The sequence below is a fragment of the Phyllostomus discolor genome, chromosome 7 (genome assembly GCF_004126475.2).
Source record: "Phyllostomus discolor isolate MPI-MPIP mPhyDis1 chromosome 7, mPhyDis1.pri.v3, whole genome shotgun sequence".
Classification (NCBI taxonomy): Eukaryota; Metazoa; Chordata; class Mammalia; order Chiroptera; family Phyllostomidae; genus Phyllostomus; species Phyllostomus discolor.
The window spans coordinates 10622105-10646494 of NC_040909.2; the positions used below are offsets into that span (position 1 = coordinate 10622105).

Below are 24390 nucleotides of genomic sequence, written 5' to 3' on the forward strand. Positions count from 1 at the left end.
AAGTGTTTTTACAGGTATTGTCACATTTGCTTCTTGAGACTAAGGGTGTTTAAAAGAATGATCCCATTTTATAGGGAGAAAATTAAGGTTCAGTGAAATTGAGTGACCCATTCACTATCATGCAGCTTATAGTGGCGGAGCTGTGACTTCTGCCAGTTTCTCTGACTAGTATTTAGTGTCCCTTCTGGCAGTACTGAAATCTGCCTGTGATTCCAATCCAACTCTCCTTTAAACACCTACTTCCTACCTCCTTCCTTTTTGTAAACACCCACTTGTATCCTTGATCACAGTTGGCTGTCAGCTTGCCTCTGGAAGATGACTGAAAATAGCTTATGGTGTGACACCTCCCAGAGAGCTTCAAATTCTCCCAAGAATGAACAAAACAGAAGCTTATGTGGGGGAGTTTATGTGGAGATGCTTTGGTAGCTAAGGGGTCTTCTTGGTGTCCCTTATGACAACCACATAAACAAGTGCGTATTTTATTGGCCTCAACCCCCAATGTTGATGGCACAGGAGAAAAGGAAGGAGGAAGAGCTGAGTGGGTGCCTGGTGAACAATGCCACACTACGGGCCTCAGTAGGTCCAGGGGCGTGAGACCCTGGAGTCCTCGAGTTAGGTGGTCTGCAGGCTAGGCTGAACTCAGAAGCACAGAATGGCTTTCATACCTTTTCTGTATTCTTCTACCCACTTGGATGAGGCCAAAGGGGGGAAAAAAACAACCTGTTTCTTTATTAATGATGCTTTCTGCAGAGTTAGATTAAGCACTGATTAAAGGCAGATGCTTCTAAAGTATAAATGTAAGTACCATCTCAGTCACTTCTCCGGTTACAGGGTTTCCTACAGGATTCTTTAAAATCACTTTGGCTCTCTTCCCATTTGCCTTCCTCCATGCTCTCCACCCAGCTTCTGAGCCGCGCCTCCCAGAAGGGCTCTGACTGCCAAGACCAGGCGCTCGGGCTCCGAGAGAGACTTGCTCCGAGGACAGAGCTTTGAGAGGTACGGCTGGGGCTGCTGTCTGGAGCCGCGTTACCAGAAAGCAGGTAAGTCTGGGCTGGGGGCAACCCTGTTCTTCTGTTCTTTCAAGTCTGTGCTTGCCACTATGGAGCTTGCTCTGTTTTTGTTCATTGGGATGGAGAATAGGCCGTCATAAGCAGTTCCTGCTGAAATCGGAGGCAGAGACCAGGTACAGGATATGTGTCTCAGTGACAGCGTCCATCAGGTGGTGGTCCTTCTTTCACGTGCTCCGAGAGGGGCATGGGGGCAGGAGGTGGCCATCTGGCATGATAGGTGCTCACCACACTGGACTTTGTGTTAGGAATTGGACTTTTCAAGTTAAGATATGCTCAAGTCTTGTTTCCATCTGAGCCTAGGGCACAAATCCTTCAAATAGTTTCTAAATTCTCTGTGGCCAATTAACTGATTCAGAAAAATGAATGTATACTTTCTTTTCTGCAGATCTGGCAAACTAATCTTGGGATTGGCTTTAGACTGAGCTCAATTGTGTTAAAGTCTGTTCATGTTCATTTGCTTTCTGATTTTCTTATGGGATCTAAGCAAGAGGAAGGGGATACTATTTTTTTTGTAGTCTACCTTAAGGAATGTGGTCACCAAAGTTAAGAACTTGCTGTTCAGACCACCACCCAAAACAGGCAAGCAGCCATCGTATAGGGCATATCTACCTTTGGGCTGTCTGGCTTGGTTAGGATGGAGGGTGTGGTGGTGGGGCCAGTGGAATGCCTATGGGAGTGACATGTGATTGGGAAGGTGGCAGTGAGGCTAATGTCCTGGGAAGCATGTCACACACAGTGAGGGTGCCATAGACCCAGGCCAGCTGGAAGCTATGCGTCTTTCTTCTCCTGACTCCCTTCTCTCACCTCCTTGGGTTGTCTTAGCTTTGAGTATGAAGAACTAGGCAGGCAGGTGGATTACAGGATGGTGTTAACTTGGGATGGAGATTCCCCAACACTTAGGTATGTGATCATAGGTAAGTATCTCAATTTTTCTAAACCTGAATGTTTTCTTCTGTATACTGTGGATGATATAATAATGCCCACTTTGTAGATTTCCTGGGAAATTATGAGAGATAATTCATTTCAAGCATTAAACACAGTGCTTCGCCCATAGCGTATAGCTGTTATTAACCTGAGGGTGAACATTTGGCATCTCAAGTTGTGTGGACCAGGTTCATGTTGAAATGTTCTGGGTGTGGCGTCGCAAACCTTTGGTGATTTCCCCAGTGACTTCACTTAGTGGTCAGGGGAAAGTGGAGTGTCAGGTTATCCAGTTTGGCCCCTTCCAACAGAGAAACACTCGTCCAGAAGGTGTGAGGTTAGACCTTTACCTCTTAAGAGAAGGTCACAAATAATTCCCCTGAGTTCCAGATGAACATTTCCTTTTAAAAATGCCCCCAAAATAATCTTTACCTCATGAGATTGTCCTGAGGATTAAATTTTATCTTGAACAGGGTCCACACCATTAAATGATACCTATCACAGTAAAAATGTTTGTGATAAAGCCTTAATTGAAAAGTGCATGAGGTAAAAAGTGCATATGTATTATGATGATAGCTACATAGATTATGCACAGTAAGATAACAGGAAAGAAATATACCAAAATGTCAAAACTCGCGTGTGTTGAGTGGCTTTGGTTTGTGGGCAATCATTTCCTTGTCTTGTTTTCTGAATTTTATCTAATGGGTGATTCTATTAGCCAGAGCCCTGGCAGGAAACAGATGGTACATCAAACCGGGCATTTCGAGAATGTTTTATTGTAGGGGCATCTTACAAAGGTACGGGCAGAACTCAGTAACAGAAACAAGTGGGGGTGCAATTCCCAAGTGTGGTGAGAGGGGTGCTCCTCTCCCCGACGTCCGACAGGGCAGCGGGGAGGAGGTGCTGCAGAACTGGAGAGGGAGCTGCATGGCTAGGCCGGGTGACAGCCGCTGTGGCCCATGGCCATCGGCAGTGAGAGCTGGGGAGGAGCACCCTGACATCATTCTCCACCGTTCTCTGGTCTCCTGTGGTGCCTCCCATTGGCCAAACCCAGCCAGAAGCCAGAGTTCTAGGAGGCCCAGGGAGAGTCTCTCTGTGGGTCAACTTCATGTGCACTGAGCAGCGTGCAGAGGGGTGAGGAGAGGTCTGGGGGGCCAGCTGAAAATGCCCAGCACAGTGAGGTTATGTAACATTTATAATTGCGGGAAAAGTCATAAATAAGAAACAAAAGCTGTCTGCTACCCTCAGTGTTTCCACACTTGCGTACCCCTCCCTCTCTCCTCCCAGCTCACCCACCTTTGATTCTTCATAACCATGCCCTCCTCTGGGCTCCCGCAGTACCGAACGCTTCCCCCCGGTGCAGCCAAACTCAGCGTGTGGTTTCATCCTCCATCCTTGACTTACCTGGCCCCCCACACTGCTGTAAGACCCTCGAGGGCTGGGGATGGTGTTTTATATCACTTTGCAACCGCAACACCCAGCACATGAATGAGCTCAGATCTAAATACCTCTGTAAAATTCATAGATTTGAAGCAAGGCCTGGAGCTACCTAAGCTTAACTGAAGGTGAGCTTCTGAGGAATTTAGAGTCTCTGCTTAGGGAGGTGAGGCCTTGGTCCTCTTTCCTCGGGGTTTGTTTCCTGTCCATTCGGGGAGAGTGGGCTGTGAGCCAGTGGGGCCAGTCCTCAGAGGAGCGTGAGCAGGGCCCTCTCTGCCAGGTGGCGCCCACCTCCTTTGCAGGCCCGGTCCAGCCCATCAGGGAGAACTTGCAGAATCTCCTCCCGGGCCTTCCAGTCCCTGTGCCTTTCCACGTCAGACAGCTCACAGTTCACATGTTGCCGACCTCCAGTTTTAGGATGGCACGTTGAGATTATGCTTGCTTCCCTTGTGACTCACGGAGATTTAGAGCCTGTCACTGTACCTGATATTTTGAATCAGATGGTGTTTTGAGCCCGTGAAGCATTTCTGTATTCCCCTCACACTCCTGTGACAGTAATGCATACATGCCCCAAATCAAACAGCTCAGGAGGAAGATATGTTGGGAAGGATGTAACATGAAAAGTAAAATGCCTCCACTTTTATCTAGGTGCTAGTTCAGTGTTTCAGTCTTCTAGTCATTGTCTTGCTTATTCTAAATAATTCTCTTAGACTTCTATTTCTTTCTTTCTTTTTTTTTTTTCCTTTTTTGACCTGGCCTACAACCCAGGCATGTGCCCTGACTAGGAATCAAACCTGTGACCCTTTGGTTCACAGAGTGGCTTGCAATCCACTGAGCCACACCAGCCAGGACAAAACTTCTGTTTCTTGATTTATCAAGATTAAACACGAATAATTGAATTGTCCCTATGTGAGATGAAGAATTTAGCTTCCTGACAGTAATTCTTCTGCTCTTCTCATGATTCATCCATTTTTTGCTACTTATATTTTTAATTTGGTTCCCACTTGATTCCCTGCACAGTTTTAAGGAGTAGACTTACACTTACATTCCTTGGTCCATAGACCTTCCTTAGAATGTCTTGATTCTCCCAGTGTTTTAGGATGAGGAAGTTGGTACCTCTGACCTTCCCTTTATCTTTTCTTTCCAACTCCAGCTTGCAATAAAATTTTATAGCATTTGTCACATTTGAATTCTATCCTGTAATTATAATTAATTCTGCTTTATCTATAAGGATGATCATTGAAATTAAACCTAACATATAACTTTTGTGATGTAATGGCTTTGTAACTACCAGACTCTAAAACCAAGTACAGTATTTGGGCCCATAGAGAAGGAGATGACCTCTGATGTCACTGACCATCTGCTGCATGAAGGAGAATGTTCTAGGTGTCAAGGTCAAGTGGACTCTTTTTTCCTAGCTTTATATTCTGCCAGCTGCTCAAACCTTTTAGTTGGCTTCATGTAAAACACAATTTTCTGAAGAATGATATGTTTTGATAGAATTTCTAATTACCTTTCTTTTTAAAAAATGTTTTTTATTGTTTTTCAATTACAGTTGACCCCATTTTCTCCCCATTGCTCTCTCCTGCCCTGTCTGCCCACCACTTCCCATATTCAGTCCTCCCCTGCTTTGTCCTTGTCCATGGGTCCTTTACACATGTACCTTGACTTGACCCTTCCACTTCTTCCTTTTTTTACCTACTAAGAAACCAGTTTCTTAATCATATTCTTTGTTACAGATGGCTTTACTTTATTCTTGAAGGATTTTTATGAGAGCTCTGTGACCTCTGGTTACAGACACATCAATTGCTTTTTAAGCCAATTGAAATGCAGTCATCCTGAATTTTATTTTTTTATTGCACTTGGGTTAGGTATACTATGTCTTAGATTCCATGCATATTTCATTTTTTCATTGTTTGGGAGCACATACTCAAATAATGTTTTTGTAAAGAGTCATTAGTGTCTGAGACATTTGCCTTCGTACTTGATTATTAGCAAGGCTTGGAAAATAATTGCACTTAGCCAATTTAGTTCTTCAATTTTCCATGCAATGAAATCTATTTTCTGTACAGAAATTTTCCAAATTAAGTATTTTTGGTATGAATTTCACAATGAAGATTTGAATAATTCCAAACTTTACCGATTATTGTGTGCCATATTGATTTTTATTAACTTATTAATTTTGCATGTGCAGCCTTTATTTCCATAGTTCAATTTTTGTGAGTCTACTTTTATCAAAAATATTTAATTTTTTTATCAGCCCTGGCTGGTGTTGCTCAGTGGATTGAGTGCTGGACTGGAAACAGAAGGGTCGCTGGTTTGATTCCCTGTCGGGGCACAAGCCTGGGTTGCAGGCCAGGTCCCCAATAGGGAGCGTGTGAGAGACAACCACACATTGCTGTTTCTCTCCTTTTCTTTCTCCTTCCTGTCTCCTCTCTTTAAAAATAAATAAATAAAAATTTAAAAAAATATTTGCTTCTTCTATCAATTTTTTCAGTTATTAAGAAAATTATACTGCATGTGATTTTATTTTGTCAGATATATTTGAGTTGATATTTTTTATACAGCCCTCCATTTCCTGGGTCAATTTTTGCAGTATTCAATGTTACTTTTAAGACGTGGTCCTTTAGTTATTTCATTGTGTATGGCAAACTTTAATGTATGAAGTTTCAGGGGTAGTCAGTTTTATTTTGTGTTATTTACTTCTATCAAGTCTTTTTCCCTCAAGAACCCAGGAAAAATATCCCTAGGATCAGAATAGTGGGGCCAGAGCGTCCAGTTTCTTCTTTAGCAGTCTCTCTATCTGGCAGCAGCCCTCCACTGGATTCCTTGCTGTAACTTAGCATAAGGTCTAGTTTTTGCACCCAGGGTCTTTCTCAGCTCATTCATTTTATAGGATCAACTAGCATCCATATGCCTTTGACTGCAAAATACTTCATCCTTGTGTTGAGTCCCTATCTTTCATGAGCTCTACAGCCAAATACAGTAGAGTCTCACTATATGCCAACTTTATACAAATTCAATATGTATGTTTATGAGAGACAGAGGATTGGAATGAAAGGAAAGAAGAAGGGAGGGATGGGGGGGGGGGACAGAGACTGATGAAGCAGTATGGCTGATTCCATCATCCAGACAAATCCGTAATGATGAGTGGGACCGAAGGCAGTGAGTCTACGGTTCACTCGTTTCATTTCAGTTGACATGCGGCTCACACACTGTGAACATCACATTGCCCTTAGTGTGTTTGAAGATACTATGTTGCTTTTATTATGTCCCTTAAGCACAATCCAGTTCCTTTGGGGATCAACTGAAGAAAGAGTGATTGGTTCTGGCAGTGGAAGTAAAGCTGACTGTTTTGAATTTGTTGACCAGTGAGTTGGGCTGTCTTTTCAATAGGATGCCTTCCTGAGGGATTGTCAAGAGGAGTTCTGACATTTTTTTTTCTTACGTGCTATTTTCAGAGCCTGACATGTATAAGCTGTGATTTCTCTGTATTCAAGTGTCTCCTGGTTCTCTCCACTTCCAGGTCCCACAGGCAGCTTCAGTTTCATGTTTTGAATTGAGTTTATTCCCCCAAAGCTTCTTCCTTCCCTAGCACTTTCTATCTGAGTGAGTAGTACCACTCTTTGACCTAGCCACTCAAGCTGAGAACCTTAGTTCTTTAACAGTCCTCAAACCCTTCCCTTCCCATTGATCACTTGTCGAGGCTATTTCTTAACTGTCTGTCACTCCCTCCACTCCATTAAGTCATCCTCAGTGGCTATGATTTGCTGTAATAGTTTCCAGGCTGATTTCTCTGATTCTAGCCTCCCTACTCCTTCAGCCCCTGTCCCAAGCCCTATTCATTCTCACCAGTTAGAGGGATATTAAAAAACACAACTTGATAGTGTTGCCTCTTTATAACAACAATAACAACCCATTGTTTAGCAACTCCCCATTACCCTCAGGGTGAAGTCCATGGTCTTTACTAATGATTTTAGGGCCGTGCATGCTCTTGCAATGCTGACTAGAACCTTTTCCAGCCATTCCACTCCACAAACTCTCCTTTCCTGGCAAACAGAACTTGTTGATGGACACCATATTCTTTTTCACTCATGGCTCCCTGTGCATGCCATGTGCTCCGCCTGCAACACTCTGATGTCTCCCTTTTTCTTGTCTGAGTCTTATATCTCCTTCAGTTCTCAACTGAGACATTAAAGCTTCGGTAGGCCATCCCTGGTTCCCCGAATTAGATGCCTATCCTACGCAGATGTGGCACCCTCTACTTCCCCCTGTCGTAGCATTTGTCTTACTCTACTGTAACTCCCTGTCCTTTATCTGTCTTCTCCATTACACCAGGGTGGCATAACTGTAGGACCAAGAGGAGGGACTGTGGCTTTTTTCATCACTGGTGTCTAGCACTATGCCTAGCACAGATACTGAGCACACGGTTGTTGAATGAACAGACCAATGCTATGTTGAATTCCCCTTCAGAATTCCCTGGAGTGCTTTTTTACCATCTGGAGTGGTTTGAGAGTCGATCCGAGGTTGGCATTCAGTAAATAAGAAAGGAGAGGATGTCTTTCATGGGGAATTAAGGCATTCAGCCTGATCACTGTTGCTTTTTCTCAGTCTAGTTTTAAGCCTGGGGCTGAAGAGAAAGCACTTGTAGAAGAGGCCAAGACAGCTGTCATCCCATGATAGAGTGACCCTGTTAGCTTGGGCAAATCCTTATTGATTTCTTGGGGTCTCGCTTCTGCCAGGTCTGTGTCTCAGAAGTAGAGAGCTGGCATGGGATTATAGAGGTTAGTATAAATGCGCATGCCCGTGTTCCATCCCATCACATTTAAGAACTTTGCTACCAGATGTGAGAAAACACCCATGAACTTAGTTTTGATTTTACAACCCATAGCTATAGGTCATTTGATTCCTTATTCCTTCCTCTCCCATTCACACTATGGCCATTGTCTACCTCCTGCAGGCCTTGCTTCAGTAGCTCAGCTGGTTGGTTCTTATTGTCTTGCTCTATGCTTGGGTCTGAATTTTGTAGACCAGGCTTCTTCTGCCTCTTGTTCTGAATTCAACTTCCCACCTATCCCTACATCCTCCAGGAATGATGCCCTGCTTTGACCTTGCCTGTGCCCAGAGTGCCTGCTATACTAACGGTGGTGGTTACTTCTCACCTGTCCCACAGTCAATAAGCTCCCAGGCCCCTTCACCTCAGTCTCAGCTCTTACAGACCCCATGACATTGTCCTTGGAGAGCGGAAAGCCAGGGCAGGTTGTGTGCCCTCTACCTCCCAGAGCTCCCCAAGGATCTGCTTTCTGTTTCTGTCCCGAGGGTGAAAATGGATGACTGGTGCTACCCAGTGATCTTCCCAGATGCACGGAACTTCCGCCCCTTCACTCCCGAATCTCTGGCTGCAATTGAGAAGCGGATTGCCATCCAAAAGGAGAAGAAGAAGCTCAAAGACCGGACAGTGGCAGAACCCCAGCCTCGACCTCAGCTTGACCTCAAGGCATCCAGGAAGTTGCCCAAGCTCTACGGTGACATTCCTCGTGAGCTGATAGCGAAGCCCCTGGAAGACCTGGACCCATTCTACAGAAATCATAAGGTAGTTCCCTGGGGAGGCTGGGGTGCTTTAACTGTGCAGTTGTCACTAATGTTACAAGGACCTTCAAATGCTGGTTTTGGGGTTTGCAGGTGGCAGGCTGTACTTCTGCCTTGCTGTAACCCTTGTCATTGCCTTCATAATCCTGTGACCTCCATTCGGTCCTCATTTTCTCTCGGTAATGCATGTCTTGGAGAACAACATGAAGGCTGGGAGCAGCAGAAAGGTTAAGACAAGAACTGAGACCAACAAAATGGCGTCAGAAAGAGGACTGGCTTAGCAGTCGGTAAAGTTGGGTGTAGGCCATTTCAATGATTGACTTTATGACTTTGGGTAAATAACTTCACTAATGCTAATTTTTCTCATCTGCAAAATGGGAATAGTGCCTGTTTCCCCTGCCCTGCAGTGTAGACATGCTATGGAAGCACTTTATGAGCTGTAAAGCATTGTCCCTGTGTGAAGGATTAATATTGCTGTCCAGGATTGTCCAGTTTAGCAACAAGAGTTTACCCTGAAAGCTTTTTAGAGTTTACCGCTAAAAAAGCTTTAGGCACTAGGCTTTGTAGGCGATTATAAGTCTTATGAACATCAAAACCCCAGAGCAGTGATTTTCAACCTTGGCACACTGGCGCGCCGCAGGAGGCACACTGGTGTGCCTGCAAGAATCTTTAAAACATGCAATGCCTGGCTATTTAGTCAGGGGTCTAACTTCTTTTCCCTTAGATGGCCAAATTAAAAAAAAAAATGAAAAGAGCCAGTACAACAATACCCATTTGTTGCAAATGAATCAAAATTATACCTATTTTTGTCAGATTAGAAAAAATATAATGCATTTTTTTTGGTGTGCCAAAAATTTTGGTAATTAGTTTACATGTGCCGTGAGATGAAAAAGGTTGAAAATCACTGCCCTAGACCAACACTTGACACATAGTCAGAGCTCCATAAATGAAAACTAAGAATCTGGTAATCAAGTGGACACATGCAGATTACACGTAAGCCCCATGCCAGTATGTGATAGGCTTGCTGTTTCATCCGCTTGGATCTAGTTCTTGGAGGAAAATTCTAGTAAAAGTTTGTTAAAAGGGCCCGAGTGAGGAAATGTGAACGCTGTGCTCCTCTGATGGCTGTTTGAAAGCCCAGGGGGACAGTGAGGACAGTTCTCTGCAGACTGTCCCTTTCAGGAAAGGCTCGGAAGACCTTGCCATTATCCTGTCACTGTGTGATCCTCTCACTGAGCATAGAAAGCCCACCTCACTGGACTGAGGCCAGGGAGGAAGGAGGCTGGGGAGTTTCGGGGAAGTCCTGGAAAACATGGGATGCTGAGAGCATCATTTCCTAGCAACCCTGAGAAATTCATCTCTCCAGAGAAAAATGGCCTGGTTTGATGCAGACTCCATCCAGTGGGGTCTGTATGTTGTGGATGTGACAAACAAATTCACACGGACTGCGGAAGTCCTGTGGAGGAAAAGGGATGGCACAGCCACTCTCTGAGAGAGAGAGAGCGCTCCCCAACCCTTACCTGGACAGGCTTTTATTGCTTTTCTGGGAGAATTACCTCAAGGAAGGTCTCCATTCATCATTGTCAGGCAGTAATGATCAAACAATAGGTAACATTCAAAGAACTAGAGGGCTTCTTCTAAGTCAGGGTCAGTTAGCTAAAGGGCTATAAAACTTTGGGAAACAAACTCATTCCATGCTTGGACCCTTATTAGAAAACTGAGGATATTCTCAATTTTCACAGGATTTCACAGGATTTTATGCATTCTTTCTTAGGCCGGATCGCCCCAGGGGGAACCTGCCCTTTCCAGCACAGGGCTGCACCACCACCCTCTGTCATTGTTTCAGGCTTAAGTCAGGCAGGGGAAGTAAGGCAGCCAAGAGATCAGGAGACTTCTTGCGGACAGAATGAGGACTCAGGCTACGTCAAAGCCGAGGGGCGAGGGTCCATCACCCCCTTTTTCTATAGCCCCCCAAGTCTTTCCCTGAGGGCCCCTTTGTAATCATACCTGTCTTAGGTTGTCCCTCCTTTGAGGAATCTTACCCATCATTGGCTAACCAGTCATCCACCCAGCGCCAAGCAGGGTGAACTGAAAGGGGGCAGAGGCAGCACCCTTACCAGAAAGATAAGCTTTGTCTCCTAAGTGGCTTATGGTCCCAAGGTCCTTTACTCAGCCTTAGCCATGAGGGTTACAGCTTCTGAAACCAGGCAGGGCAGTTCTCAACACTGGTTTGTATGTCCTTGAATTGGGACATATTTAGGGTTACCAAGCAAAGTGGGGACCATGTGTACAGAGGAAAGTAGAGTATGAAAGGGAAAGATAAGAAAAGGGAAGAGAAATGAAGGAGCATAAACACTCCAATATTTCTCCTCCCAGATTCCAGGGGCTTTTGGGAGGCAGAGTTTTGAATGTGAATTAACTCCTGGAGGCCTCCTTCTGCCTCAGGGCTGGATAGGAGATCCATGAGGCAGGCAGCGGCTTGGTATGTTGTAGACAGTCCTGGCAAACAGGCTCTGTTCTCACCTGGATGGATGTTCTAGAAGTATCTCTTCTCAGCCTGGGTCCTCCCTTCAAATCAGAAGACATGATACTTATTTAGAGCTCTGCGCATCTATGACCTCACATGACCAGTACTCTCAACTGTCATATGAAGCATGTGTGGAAGTTAACATTCCACTTTACTGATAAGGAAACCATAGACTAGATGGGGAAGTGGCTTATGCCAGGCCAAACAGACAGTAAGGGGTGGAGCTGGGACTCAAATCCAAGGGTGCTTTATGTAGTCGCAGGCCACTTCCTCTCTTTAGGGGCTTCCGTTTTGAAGACTTACAGGGAAAGGGGTGGAGATGTGTCAGCAAGTGGGCAGGAGGAGCTGGTCCCTATCATTATAATCATTAAAACCCTGGCAAGTGTAGTTAAATACACCATTAGTTGAAATATTTAAAGCAGTCAGAGGAGGCATTAATAAAATATCAAAATCAAAGGGCACAGAAACAGAGCCACGTCATGCCACCTATTAATCTGGGGTGACCCACCTCAAGGATAGTTTTGCTTTCTGCCCCTGAATTGAGTCTTGGGATCCTGAGCTCATTCATGAGTTTTAAAGAACCCAGTGACCCATTTCATTTTGTAACAGAATGTCTCCTAGTCCACACATTTTCCTGCAGCCAGATGGTCAGCAGACCAGCAAGTTCCAGCAGCTAAGTGTAGGAAGGCGGATGGTTGGCAGTAGCTGAAGTTCTGGCACTTGAGCTAAGGCAGCACCCATCCTGCTGTCTTGCGCCTTGGTGACGAGGCCTGTCTTTCCTGTCTGAGAACATGCTGGATTCCATGTCACGTAGTACCTTTTGCAAGTCTGAAAGGGGCAGTGACACAGGGAGACAGGAATGACGCTTGTTCTGTGAAGGCTTTTGTAACTAACAGCCTTAAGGACACATAAGGGAACAGTAGATTACAGTAAAATGGAAAGAGGGAGGTCTGGGTGTGGATGTTGAGTGCAGGGTGTTGTGCGGGGGAGCTGCTTTGTTCCCAGAGCCCAGGAAGATGTGCTGGGGGCAGTGGGTTCGGGTTTGGTGTAATTCAGTGGGGCCCAGCTGGGCACTGTGAGGGGGACAGCGTGCCATTTGGCAGGTCTGTCCTGGGTTTGGCATCCCTGGACCTACCCACTAAAGGCCAGTGGAGCCTCCAGTCTCTGTGACAACCAAACATGCCCACATGCCTTTCCAGATGCCTTCTGTGGAGCTTCCCTGCCAGGAGAGAACCACAGGCAGATTTGCCTCTGTGTCCATGGGGAAATTGGAGAGCAAGTCTGGCAGCCTTGATAGCTTTTTAATTGAAGATCCTTAAGGTTAGGATTGATTGACAGACTATCTCATGTTGAACTGCTCAAGCACAGCAATATGGACTCTCTAGGTCCCTGACTATTCGAAGACTCATTATAAAGTTTTCATTAGTAACCAAAACAATCTGCTGAATGTGAATGTTCTGTTCCACTTCCATCTCTTCCGCTTCTCTTCTAGTTCTTGTCTCTGTAGATAACACCTTAGAGCACAGGCGGCAAACACGGGGCCCTCAGGCCGACTCCGGCCCTCCACCTTGTTTTGTCCGCGTGGCACCCTGTTTCTACCCAGCAGTAGTGCCGTGCTCCTTGCCCCTAGTGAAGGAGCAGTTGCATTTACACAGCCCTAAAGTTACATTTGGCCCTTTGAAGGCAGCCGCAAGGCTGATGTGGCCCCCGGTGACAACGAGCTTAGAGAGTACAACATGAAGGGCTTTGTTTGCCGCAGGTGTCGCTCTTCACGCCTGTTTCCTTTATTTGCAGGGCCACGTGCTCCATCTCCGCAGCCTCCAGAGTATTCCAGTAGGTGAACAGACCGCAGCCCAACACTTACCTCGGGGTTCTGAGTGAGACCCAGGCCACCTGGGGACACCCGTGGCTTCCAGAGTCACAGTGTTGGCTGTCACCTCAGGCTTCAGAGGGACAGCTCTCCAATCAGAAGCTGCAGTTAAAGCCAATCTATACCTCAGTCCACGGTTCCAGTGAATTGTCTCTAAAGGAACTCATGATAAATACTGTTTCCTCACTGCACGTAATTCCTGTTGTGTTTGCTCTTTTGCAGACATTTATGGTGTTGAACAAAAAGAGAACCATCTACCGCTTCAGTGCCAAGCGAGCCTTGTTCATTTTTGGGCCTTTCAATTCAGTCCGAAGTTTAACCATTAGAATCTCAGTCCATTCATATCCTTTGCTGCATCTTTTACTAAGTCCAGGTCCCGTGAAAAGTGCATGTGCCTCAGGGTGTTCATATGTTTGTTGAGTGGAAACAACTCATTCTTTCATCCAACAGTGGCGAAGGGCCTCCTGCTGCATGGCAGGACTGTGCCAGTGCTGGGTGTGAGCAAGGTGCGGTCCTCGCCCTGGGGTCCTTCGCCTCAGAAAGAGCTGGGGCGAAGGCAGGCCGACTGCTGCGGTGAGATGGGTGGTTTGGAAGTGTGGTGGTAGGGAGAGGCACTGCTATGCCTTGGAGGCATCAAGGATGGCTTCCTGGAGGAAGGAACGTCTCAGATGAGACCCGAAGGTTCTAAATTGCCCACCTGTGCTCCATATTTATCTGATAAATGCGTTATGTTGAACCGACACAAGGTTTAGAACTTCATGGAAGCACTCTGTAATGTTGAAAGTCCAGGTTACCAGCTTCTCTTGAAAAATGGAACATCTGTCAAAGCTAGGCCTGCATTCCTCCTACCTGGCAAAGTCAGTGTAGTGAGAAAGTACAGCCTCTTTTAGAGGGAGCATGCAAGCTTCGTATCACCACATGCTCCCCCCTCCCTGTGACCCTACAGCAGCTCATCTCACCCCGTTATGTGACTGGCCAGGCTCTTAAGACTCTGAGCTTGCAACCCTCGTCTTAGGGATAGAGACAGGTAGGAATCACTGAGCATTTCCCATGTGTGCGGGGTTGGAGGAGACAGGAGGCAGTTTTAGATTGGGGAAGGTTGTACAAGACATGGATTGGTAGATGGAATGAAGTTTTGAAGAGAAAGAGAAGGAATAACTCTTTAGGTTGGGTGCCCTAGAAGCAGGGCCTGAAAAGGGGATTTTTATTTCAGTAATTGAATAGAGGAGTGCTCTCTGGAGACAGAGAGGGAAGCAGGGTGAAGCAAAGGGAGGAGGCAAGCCGGACTGGGTCCCAGCTGAGTTCCTGTCAACCTGAGCCCACAGGGAATCCTGGGGCACGAATTACCCCAGAACGGCCCAGCCTGGACGCAAGGGACCGGCTTCCTGTGAGTCTCAGTCAGTCAGACCCGTGGAAGGGGGCGGTGGCCCTCCGGGTGAGGGGGCCGCCGTTCCGCCCGAGGGAGGGGCAGCTGTGGGGCGTTCTCAGCCAACACTCACAGTCGGAGGACAGGTGCACCTGCACAGCGGGGACCCACGGCCTCTACTGTAATGGCTAATGACACATGCCATCCTGCAGTGTACTTGCCTTAATAGACGTTGGTCACATTGTTCAGCATGTTCATCATCTGCACTGTCATTGTCAACTGTGTGTTCATGGCCTCTAGTGGGAAGGACAACAGTACTGAGGAAGGCAGTTTTACTTCTGCGACTCCCGCTTCTTATGCCGAGTAAGTGTCTGTCCTGTTTTCGAACAAGTACACCTAAAAAGAAGTTATACTTTTATGTATGTATAGAGAGAGAAAGTGAGAGAGAGAGAGAGAGAGAGAGTGTTAGTTTAGATATATAGAGAAAGAAAAAGTCACCCATAATTTCAATCCCCCAACACAATGCTGGCAGAGTCAATTTTTGTAATATATATATGTGTGTGTGTATGTGTATATATATATATATATATAAAATCATATATATGATTATTTTAAAAGGCCTTTAAAAATTACATTGATAATTAGCAACACACATACACATTTTATGTCTAGGTTTTAAGTGGTTTTCTTTGTGCTTACATAGTTTTATAGGAATCTATTTGATGGCTATGTAATATTTTAACAGGTGAATAAACCATAACTTATTTAACCATTCTAACATTTTGCTACTATGAATAGCATTGCAATAGGGACCTTTTTGCATAAAGCTACTTTTCAGAAATTGTTATTTTCTTAGGATGGAGTTTTAGAAATGTATTTCCTAGGTCAACAGGTACACTTTAATGCTTTAAAAATATATATTGACAAAATATTTTCCAAAATGTTTGTAGCAATTCAATCTACTATCAGCAGTGTACTCTGACACCCAGTTGTGCTACATTCTTGCCAGCATTAAATTTTTTCTTCATTAGTTTATGGAGTTAAAAATACTTGCATTTCCTTAATTTCCTATCTGGAATTTTTGTTTGTTTGTTTTAGTTTGTGAATTTGTATTTCCATTTGCCCATGTATCAGTTTTGGTTTTTCCCCAGACAGTTTGAGTTCTTTTTATAATTAATATATTAACTTCTTGTACTTTTTAATTGGTTATTCAGACATACACGTTAATTTTTTTTAACTTAGAAAGTTGTTTTGATTAATATTCTTTTATATGTTGTCCTAGTTTTTCTGGTTTAACATATTTGCTGCTTTAGTCTTTCAGGAATATACTGAATAATACATTTAATAGATAATAAGAGTCCATTGATTTTTATCACACATTTAACCATGTGATACCAACTACCACAGCCAATGTACAGAACCTTCCAGCCACCCCCCAGAGTTTCCTCATGCCTCTTTGCAGCCATTATCCTACCCACAGCTCTCAACCCCAGGCAGATACTGGTCTGCTTTCTGTCACTCTAGACTAGTTTTGCCTTTCCTAGAATTTGTTGTAAATGGAATCATATAGTTTGTATGATACCATACTTTTGTGTCTGGCTTCTTCCACCTTGTATAACGTTTTGAGATGCATTTAAGCTATTGTATTTGTTACCAGCTTTTTTTCCTTTTCATTGCTGTGTTGTATTCTGTTGTATGGGTATACCACAATTTCTTTTCCCATTTACCTCTTGATGGGCATTTGGGTTGTTTCTGGGTTTTTTGGCTACTACAAATAAAGCCATTATGAACATTTCTGTATAAAGTCTTTTTGTGGATATATGTTTGCATTTCTCTTGGATAAATATCCAGTGGTGTAATTGCTGGATCTTAGGATAAATATATGGCTAAGTTTGTAAGAAACTGTCATAGTTTTCCCCAGTGGCTGCACTGTTGTACATTCTTGCCAGCAATGTATGAAAGTTTCAAAATCGTTATTAACTTCCTCCATTAACTTACTTTGATTTTAATTTACTCTTCTATTTCTAGCTTCTTAAGGTGGAAAATTAAATACTTGGTTGTAGATCTTCTTTTCTTGTACAATTGTAGTTATAAATTTCCATGCAAACATTGCTTTAGCTGCATCCCACAGATTTTGACATTTGTGTTTTTATTACCTTTCAGTTCAAAATATTCCCTACTTTTTCTTGTGATTTCTTCTTTGTCCCATGTGTTATTTAGAAATGTGGGGTTTTTTTCTTAAAGATTTTATTTATTTACTTTCAGAGAGGGAAGGGAGGGAGAAAGAGAGAGAGAGAGAAACATCAATATGCGGTTGCTGGGGGTCATGGCCTGCAACCCAGGTATGTACCCTGACTGGGTATTGAACCTGCGACACTTTGGTTTGCAGCCTGCGCTCAATCCACTGAGCTACGCCAGCCAGGGCTAGAAATGTGTTTTTAAATTTCCAAATATTTTATGCTTTTTTGGTTGTCTTATTGTTATTGATTTTCAATAGAATTCTGCTGTGGTTAGTGAATATACTCTGTAAGATTTCAATCTTTTGAAATCAAGAGAAACTTGTTTTATGGTCTTTCTTGGGAGTGTTTCGTGTGCACTTGCAAACAGTGTGGATTCTGCAGTTGTTTGATATGACATTCTGTAAATGGTTGGTGAGGTTTGGGTGGTCAATATGTTATTTAGATCTTTAATACCTTTAATTCCTTAGCTAATAGATCTTTACTGCTTCTATTAGCATTTCTACGAGTTACCGAAGAGAGGCTTGAAATTTCCATCTGTGGTTACAGATTTGTCCATTCTCTTTCTCCTTTTGTTAATTTTTGCTTCATGTATTTGCAGCACTATTATTAGGCACGTGAACATTTATGATTGTTATATCTTCCTGATGTATGCCTTTTTATCGTTATGAAATGCCCTCCTTTGTCTTTAGTGATATTTCTTGTAATATTTGTTTTGTCTGATATTAATATAGCTACTTAAGTTTTCCTATGCTCAGTGTTAGCATGGTGTATCTTTTTCTATCACTTTACTCTCAACCCTTTTGTGTTTTTGTATTTATTGTGTATCTTTTGTAAAGAACATATAGTTGAATTTTGTTTTTTTATGCAGTCTATCCAATCTCTGTTTGTTGGTTGTTGTTGTTTTTTTTTTGATGGAATGTTTAGTTTATTTGCATTTAATGTAATTTTGGATAGGCTTGAATCTAGGTCTCCTGTTTTTCTATTGATCTCATTTTTTTGTTCATTTGCTCTTTTGTTGTTTCTCCTTTCCTGTCTTCTTTTGTGTTAATCAGGTATACTTAGTATTTCATTTTAGTCCTCTACTGGCTTTTTAGCTTTACTTCCTTGCACTTTTTTTTTAGTGGTTGTGCCCTCGCTGTTGCTGGTAGAACCTGGAATCTGGTGAAAGCCGGCAAGCTCAGGGCCTGTGCCTCGGAACAGGGGGGCAGTGGACACCTCCGGGAATAGAAGCCATCCTGGCAGCATCGCTGGGGGAAGTGGCTTTCCCTCTGAGAACTGGCTGTTCCATGTGAGGAGCTAAGTGAGAGTGCAGGAGCCACTGCTCATTGTTTACAGTAGTGTCTCTGAGGCCTTTGTGGTTGAAAGAGTGGGACCCATGGAAGAGACAGATCCAAGAGATGGCATTGCTCCCACAGCAGTGGTTTGCCCTGCCCAGCACTTCTGGAGAGCTGTAATGAGTCCTTTCTTCCCATTAACAGGAAGCAGTCACCCAACTGAAACCTAATTTGCTCAAGGCCATTTTCACTACTAAAAGACCCACAAGGCAGAGATATGAAAAAACAAAAACCCTTATCTAGTCTGTAGGGAAGCAGAGAGGCTTGAGGTAGGGGAGGTGGTGGCATTTGGACCAGTAGTGGTTGCATGAAAGAGGGTCTGGGAAGAGGTTGTTGAACATGTTCTCATAAAAGAAAGCATGCAGCTGAGTAGTTAGGCCCATAGGGGGGATTTGTTTTAGTAGTCTTTGGTTAGAAAGCTGTTAAATGGGAAAACTGAATGCAAGTTAATAACTCTGAGAGAATCAATGCAGAAGTCCCCTAGGACCAGGCGATGGTGTTCTGTTAGCCTCCTTGGACATCACCTATGGCCCTGCTGAATACCTTAACTATGCTTGAACTCAGAGTGGCATACTCCAGAGGGCCTCATTTGCCTGATGGATAGGGGCTTCCTCATTATGGAACTTCTAAGCCCCGTTTCCTACTGGTGGACATGGCTCTATTCCATGCCAAATGTCATCTGGGTCTGTGTCTCCCACCATGGACCAGGCTTCTGCTGAAAAAGAGAAGAGTGGGGGTGGGAGGTGGAGGCTGGATGGTCAGGCTGAAATGGCAGTCGGGGGCTGCTGTCTCTTCTGCTGGAGCTATAAATGAAGACTCGAAACCCCCCACAAATCTGCAACTATAGCCTTTTCCCAAAATACCTATACATGTATAAATTATACCTGAGTTTAAAAAAATGGTATTTCAGAGCAGACATTAATTAATATTCTGTGTTTATCTGTCACCTAAAAGGTGACCAGCTTAGACAAGGGCTCGAAGAGAGAGGAGTTCTTGCCTGTGACAACCTTATGAGCATTTCTTTCTTCTCTTCAACTTGGCTGTTTTGGGATTTTTCAAGTTTTCAAGACCTCAGTTCTTTAGCTTTGAGGGGTAACAAGAACTAGACAGTCTACCAGAAAAGGTCCACTTTTACTCTGAACCAACACTTTGTTTGAATTGATTGTGTTGGTCCCCAAAGCGGAACCAGTGTGTGCGCACAGACCCAGTGTTTTTGACAGCTTGGGCCTCCAACAAGAGAATGAGGGTATTGTGTTTTGTTTGAAGGAGGAGGAAGGGAAAGAGGGGAAATAAATTAGAGGATAGACATAATGAGGGACTCAGGGGAGAAAATAAAAATAGTTCTTAGAAAACTGTGGCAAAATACACACATTACATAAAATTTACTGTCTTAACCATTTTTAAGTGTACAGTTCAGTGGTGTTAAGTACATTCACGTGGCTGGGCAGCCATTACCACTATTTGTATTCAGAACTCTTTTCATCTTGCAAAATTGAAACTCAGTACCCACTAAACAATAACTCTCCATTCTGCCCTCCTCTTCATTCCCTGGCAAGTACCCTTGTATCTTCTGTCCCTATGTGGTGTTTGACTACTCTGGATGCTTCATGTAAGTAGAATCATACCGTGTTTGTCTTTTTGTAACTGGTTTATTTCCCTTAGCATAATGACCTTAAGGTTCATCCATGTTGTAGCATCTCACAGGACTCCCTGCCTTTTAAAGGTTGAATGATATTCCATTGTATGTACCACTTTTTATTGATCTATTTTTCAGTGGACATTTGGGTTGCTTCTACTTCTTGGCTATTGTGAATAGTGTTGGTATAAACATGGGTGTGCAAATATCTCTTTGAGGCTCTGCTTTTAATTCTACTGTATATATACCCAGATGCAGGATTGCTGGATCATGTAGCAGTTCTATTTTTCTTTTTTTGAGGAACCTCCATATTACGTTTATGGTGGTTACATCATTTTAAGGTTCCACCAATAGTGTACAAGGGTTCCAATTTCTCCATATCCTCATCAACACCTATTATTTTCTGTTTTTTAAAAGTATCCATTGTAATGGCTACAAGGTGATATCTCATGGTGGTTTTGATTTACATTTGCCTGATGATTAGTGATATTGAGCATCTTTTCGTATTCTTGTTGGCTGTTTGTATATCATCTTTGGAGAAATGTCCATTCAAGTAATTTGACCATTTTAATTTTTTAATTTTTTATTCATTTTTTATTGTTTTTCAATTATAGTTGCCATTTTCTCCCATTGCTCTCCCCTGCCCTGTCCACACCAACCTCCCACATTCAGGCCTCCCCCCATTGTCCTTGTCCATGGGTCCTTTATATACATGTCTTCTACATGTTAAGAGTACACTTTTAACAAATTACATTTATATTATAATTACTTATTTAATTATTATTATTATTTTTATTATTGTTCAAGTACAGTTGTACTCTTTCCCCCCACCACTCCTCCCCTCCCCACCCATCCCCACCTCCCACCCTTGATGCTACCAATAGCCAAGTGTTGGAAGCAACCTAAGTGCCCATCAGTAAATGAGTGGATCAGAAAACTTTGGTACATTTACACAATGGAATAATATGCAGCAGAAAGAAAGAAGGAGCTCCTACCTTTCATGACAGCATGGATGGATCTGGAGAGCATTATGCTAAGTGAAATAAGCCAGGTGGTGAAAGACAAATACCATATGATCTCACCTATAAGTGGAACCTAATCAACAAAACAAACAAGCAAGCAAAATATAACCAGAGACATTGAACTAAAGAACAAACTGACAGTAACCAGAGAAGAGGGAGGAGGGGAAAATGGGGGGAACATGGGGAAGGGTCATCAAGGAACATGTATATAGTTTGACCATTTTTAAATCAGATTATTTGACTTTTTTGTTGTTGTTGAGTCACAAGAGTTCTTTATATAATCTGGATATTAACCTCATACCAGGTATATGATTTGCAAATATTTTATTCTAGGAGGTTTATACTCTCTGGTCTTACATTTAGCTCTTTAATTCATTTTGAGTTCATTGTTTTACATGGTGTCAAATAAGGATTCAGTTTCATCCTTTTGTGTATGGGTATTGAGCTTTCCCAACACCATTTATTGAAAAAACTGTTCTTTTTCCATTGAATAGTCTTGGCACTCTTTTTGAAAATCATTTGACCATGTATGTGAGGGCTTATTTCTGGGCTTTCTATTCTGTTCTACTGGTCTTCATGTCTGTCTGTATGCCAATACCACACTGTTTTGATTACTTAGCTTTGAGATAAGTTTTAATATAACAAAGTGTGAGACCTCAAACTTTGTTCTTTTCAATATCATTTTGGCTATTCATGGCTCTTTGAAATTCCATATGAATTTCAGGATGCAGTTTTTTTTATTTCTACAAAAAATGTCATTGAGATTTTGATAGGGATTGTACTGAATCTGTAGTTCACTTTGAGTAATGTGAACACCTTAACAATATTGTCTTCCAGTCCCTGAACATGGGATGTGGAAAGATTCAGGTTTTAGCCTTGTGATTTACTTTTTTATGTCTTTGCCATTATCCCCTTATGCACATAATAAGGACAACTCTGAAAAGCAGTGACAAACTACAGTCCCAAGTCTTAGGGCCCCATGTTGGCTGAAACTACTCTCAAGATTATGGTTGTGAAGCTAGGCATTGTAAAGCAGTTTTACAACTTTATCCATGGGCCCATTTCTCAGAAATTCTAACTACCAGAACTTGCATGAAAAGCTTGCCTTTCCAAACTGTGGTTTGCTAAAGACCAGAATGTTAAATGTCATATTGAAGTGGATAAAACCTAATCAAGGCCAGACAAGACAGACGGGCACTCTGCTTTTTACATCACTTACCATATTTCTTCTTGTTCTGGATGATTTGCTTTGTAGGTATGTCTTCACTGGGATTTATATATTTGAAGCTTTGATAAAAATACTGGCAAGAGGTTTTATTCTGGATGAGTTTTCTTTTCTTCGAGATCCATGGAACTGGCTGGACTCCGTTGTCATTGCAACAGCGTAAGAATATTCAAGATTTTTATACAAGAGACATAGGGTTGGAAAGAAGCCCCTTGGCTCACATCGGGGCTCTGTGTGAATCCATGTGTGTGGCTAAGTGTGGTCTAGTAATGCCTTGAGCTCTGGGTGCAGTGTTGGTTGGCCCTGAACAGCACCATGCAGGCAATTGGCCAGAGGCCTCCATGCACAAATTTATTTCTAGGACAATCCTCATGCTCTCATTCCTTCAGCCATTTATTCACCAAACACTGGCCTGTAATGGGCCAGGTTCTGTGTAAGGGGTTGTGATAATGAAAAAACAAACAAACACACCTCATTCTCACCCTCTTGAAGCTCACAGTCCAGATGGAAAGAGAAATAATTAGTGACAGTTACAATCTGGTAGGGTGAGTGTTAGGGTAGGAGCTGTGCATGCATTGGGCTGTCAAGGCAGGTAGGAGTAATCAAGAAGTCTAAAAAACCTTTAGCTATACAAGGTCACAAACAGTTTCTCTCATCTTGTCTTCTAGAATTTTTATAGTTTTGCCTCTTATGTTGAAGTCCCTGGTCCCTTTTGAGTTCATTATTGTGTATCTTGTATATGACATGAGGTGAGAATTGAAGTTCTTCTTGAAGAAAAGGACTTCAATTTGGCATCTGAATGATGAGACAGAGTTAGCAAAATAAAAAGCAGGAAGAGCAATGGCCTATTGCCAGCAAAGTAATAATAAACCTAACATTAATTAATTTGTCAAGCTAGCCATTAGTTTAAGTACTTGCATATATTGTCCTATTTAATATTCACAAAGCCCTTTGATGTAGTAGATACTATTCATTTCAAAGTTTTACACTTGAAGTTCAATGGTAGGGCGATATTGGTTACTGGAAGGTGGTATAGTGCAGTGGCGAATAGTGCGTGCCCAGGAGACAAACCACCTGTGGTCATTCTGGGCTTGGCTGTACAGTGGGACCTTAGGGAAGAGCATTGGGGCCAGTCAATACATGTTTCAATTAATTAATTTTACTTTTTTTCAAGATTTTATTTATTTATTTTTCGAGAGAGGGAAAGGGAAGGAGAAAGAGAGGGGAGAAACATCAATGTGTAGTTGTCTCTTGCATGCCCCTGACTGGGGACCTGGCCTGCAACCCAGGCATGTGCCCTGTCTGGGAATCTAACTTGTGACCCTTTGGTTCACAGGCCGGCATTCAATCCACTGAGCCTCACCAGCCAACGCTGTTTCAACTAATTTATATTACTCATGGATGTAGCCACAACTATTGCTCAAGGAATCCTCACATTTGTCCAAATATGAAGATTAGCTGAGAACAGCCTCCTGTGTAATCTGTGGTCCATAGTGATAGAGAATGATATTACGAGACCTTGAGATGAAAGTGGGCTTGGGAAGGCGAGGCCCCAGATTTCACCTTTGTAGACACAGGGCTCAGGCTGTGCTTAGTAAAGTCTTGTGGAGGTATGCAGTGCAGCCACAGGAATGAGTAAGCCCAGGCTTCTCATGTGCCTTGTCTCATAGGTTTCTGACGTATGCCAAGGTCAGCGGTGGCAGCGGTCTGTCATCCCTGCGCACTTTCCGAGTGTTGAGAGCTTTGAAAGCAATTTCAGTAATTTCAGGTAAGTCACTATAACTTTCAACGTGGGCTCTTAGGCTCTTAATGGGAGAGAACATTCTTTTATTTACTTAAATTATTTTATTGTTGTTCAAGTACAGTTGTTTACATCCCCCCCCACCTTCCCCTTTATCCTAGCATTCTTTTATATTTAAAGTTTCTCCAAATGCCATATAAACCAAAAACAAACTGCTTTTACTTTCTATTTGATCATTCAACAAATATGTATTGTGCAGGCAATATTCTAGCTGCTTGGGATAATATCTCAGTGAGCAAACAGACAAAGATCCCACCCTCAGGAATTTACATTCTAGGTGGGGACAGACAGACCCTAAGCAATAACTATAATAAATAAGTACATTATCTAGCATGTTAGACAGTGATGTGTG

At 43.1% G+C, this 24390-nt stretch overlaps 1 protein-coding gene across 1 annotated transcript in view; it reads left to right on the top strand.

The window, feature by feature from the left end:
• Positions 1 to 844: 844 nt before the first annotated feature.
• SCN11A (sodium voltage-gated channel alpha subunit 11) overlaps positions 845 to 24390 on the top strand; it is a 77908-nt gene continuing 54362 nt past the window's right edge. The window contains exons 1-6 of the mRNA XM_036030496.1: positions 845 to 1040; positions 8748 to 9021; positions 13637 to 13755; positions 15021 to 15143; positions 22268 to 22396; positions 23908 to 24005. Coding sequence (XP_035886389.1) covers positions 8755 to 9021; positions 13637 to 13755; positions 15021 to 15143; positions 22268 to 22396; positions 23908 to 24005 — 736 coding nt within the window. The 5' untranslated portion in view covers positions 845 to 1040; positions 8748 to 8754. The remainder of the gene's footprint in view (positions 1041 to 8747; positions 9022 to 13636; positions 13756 to 15020; positions 15144 to 22267; positions 22397 to 23907; positions 24006 to 24390) is intronic.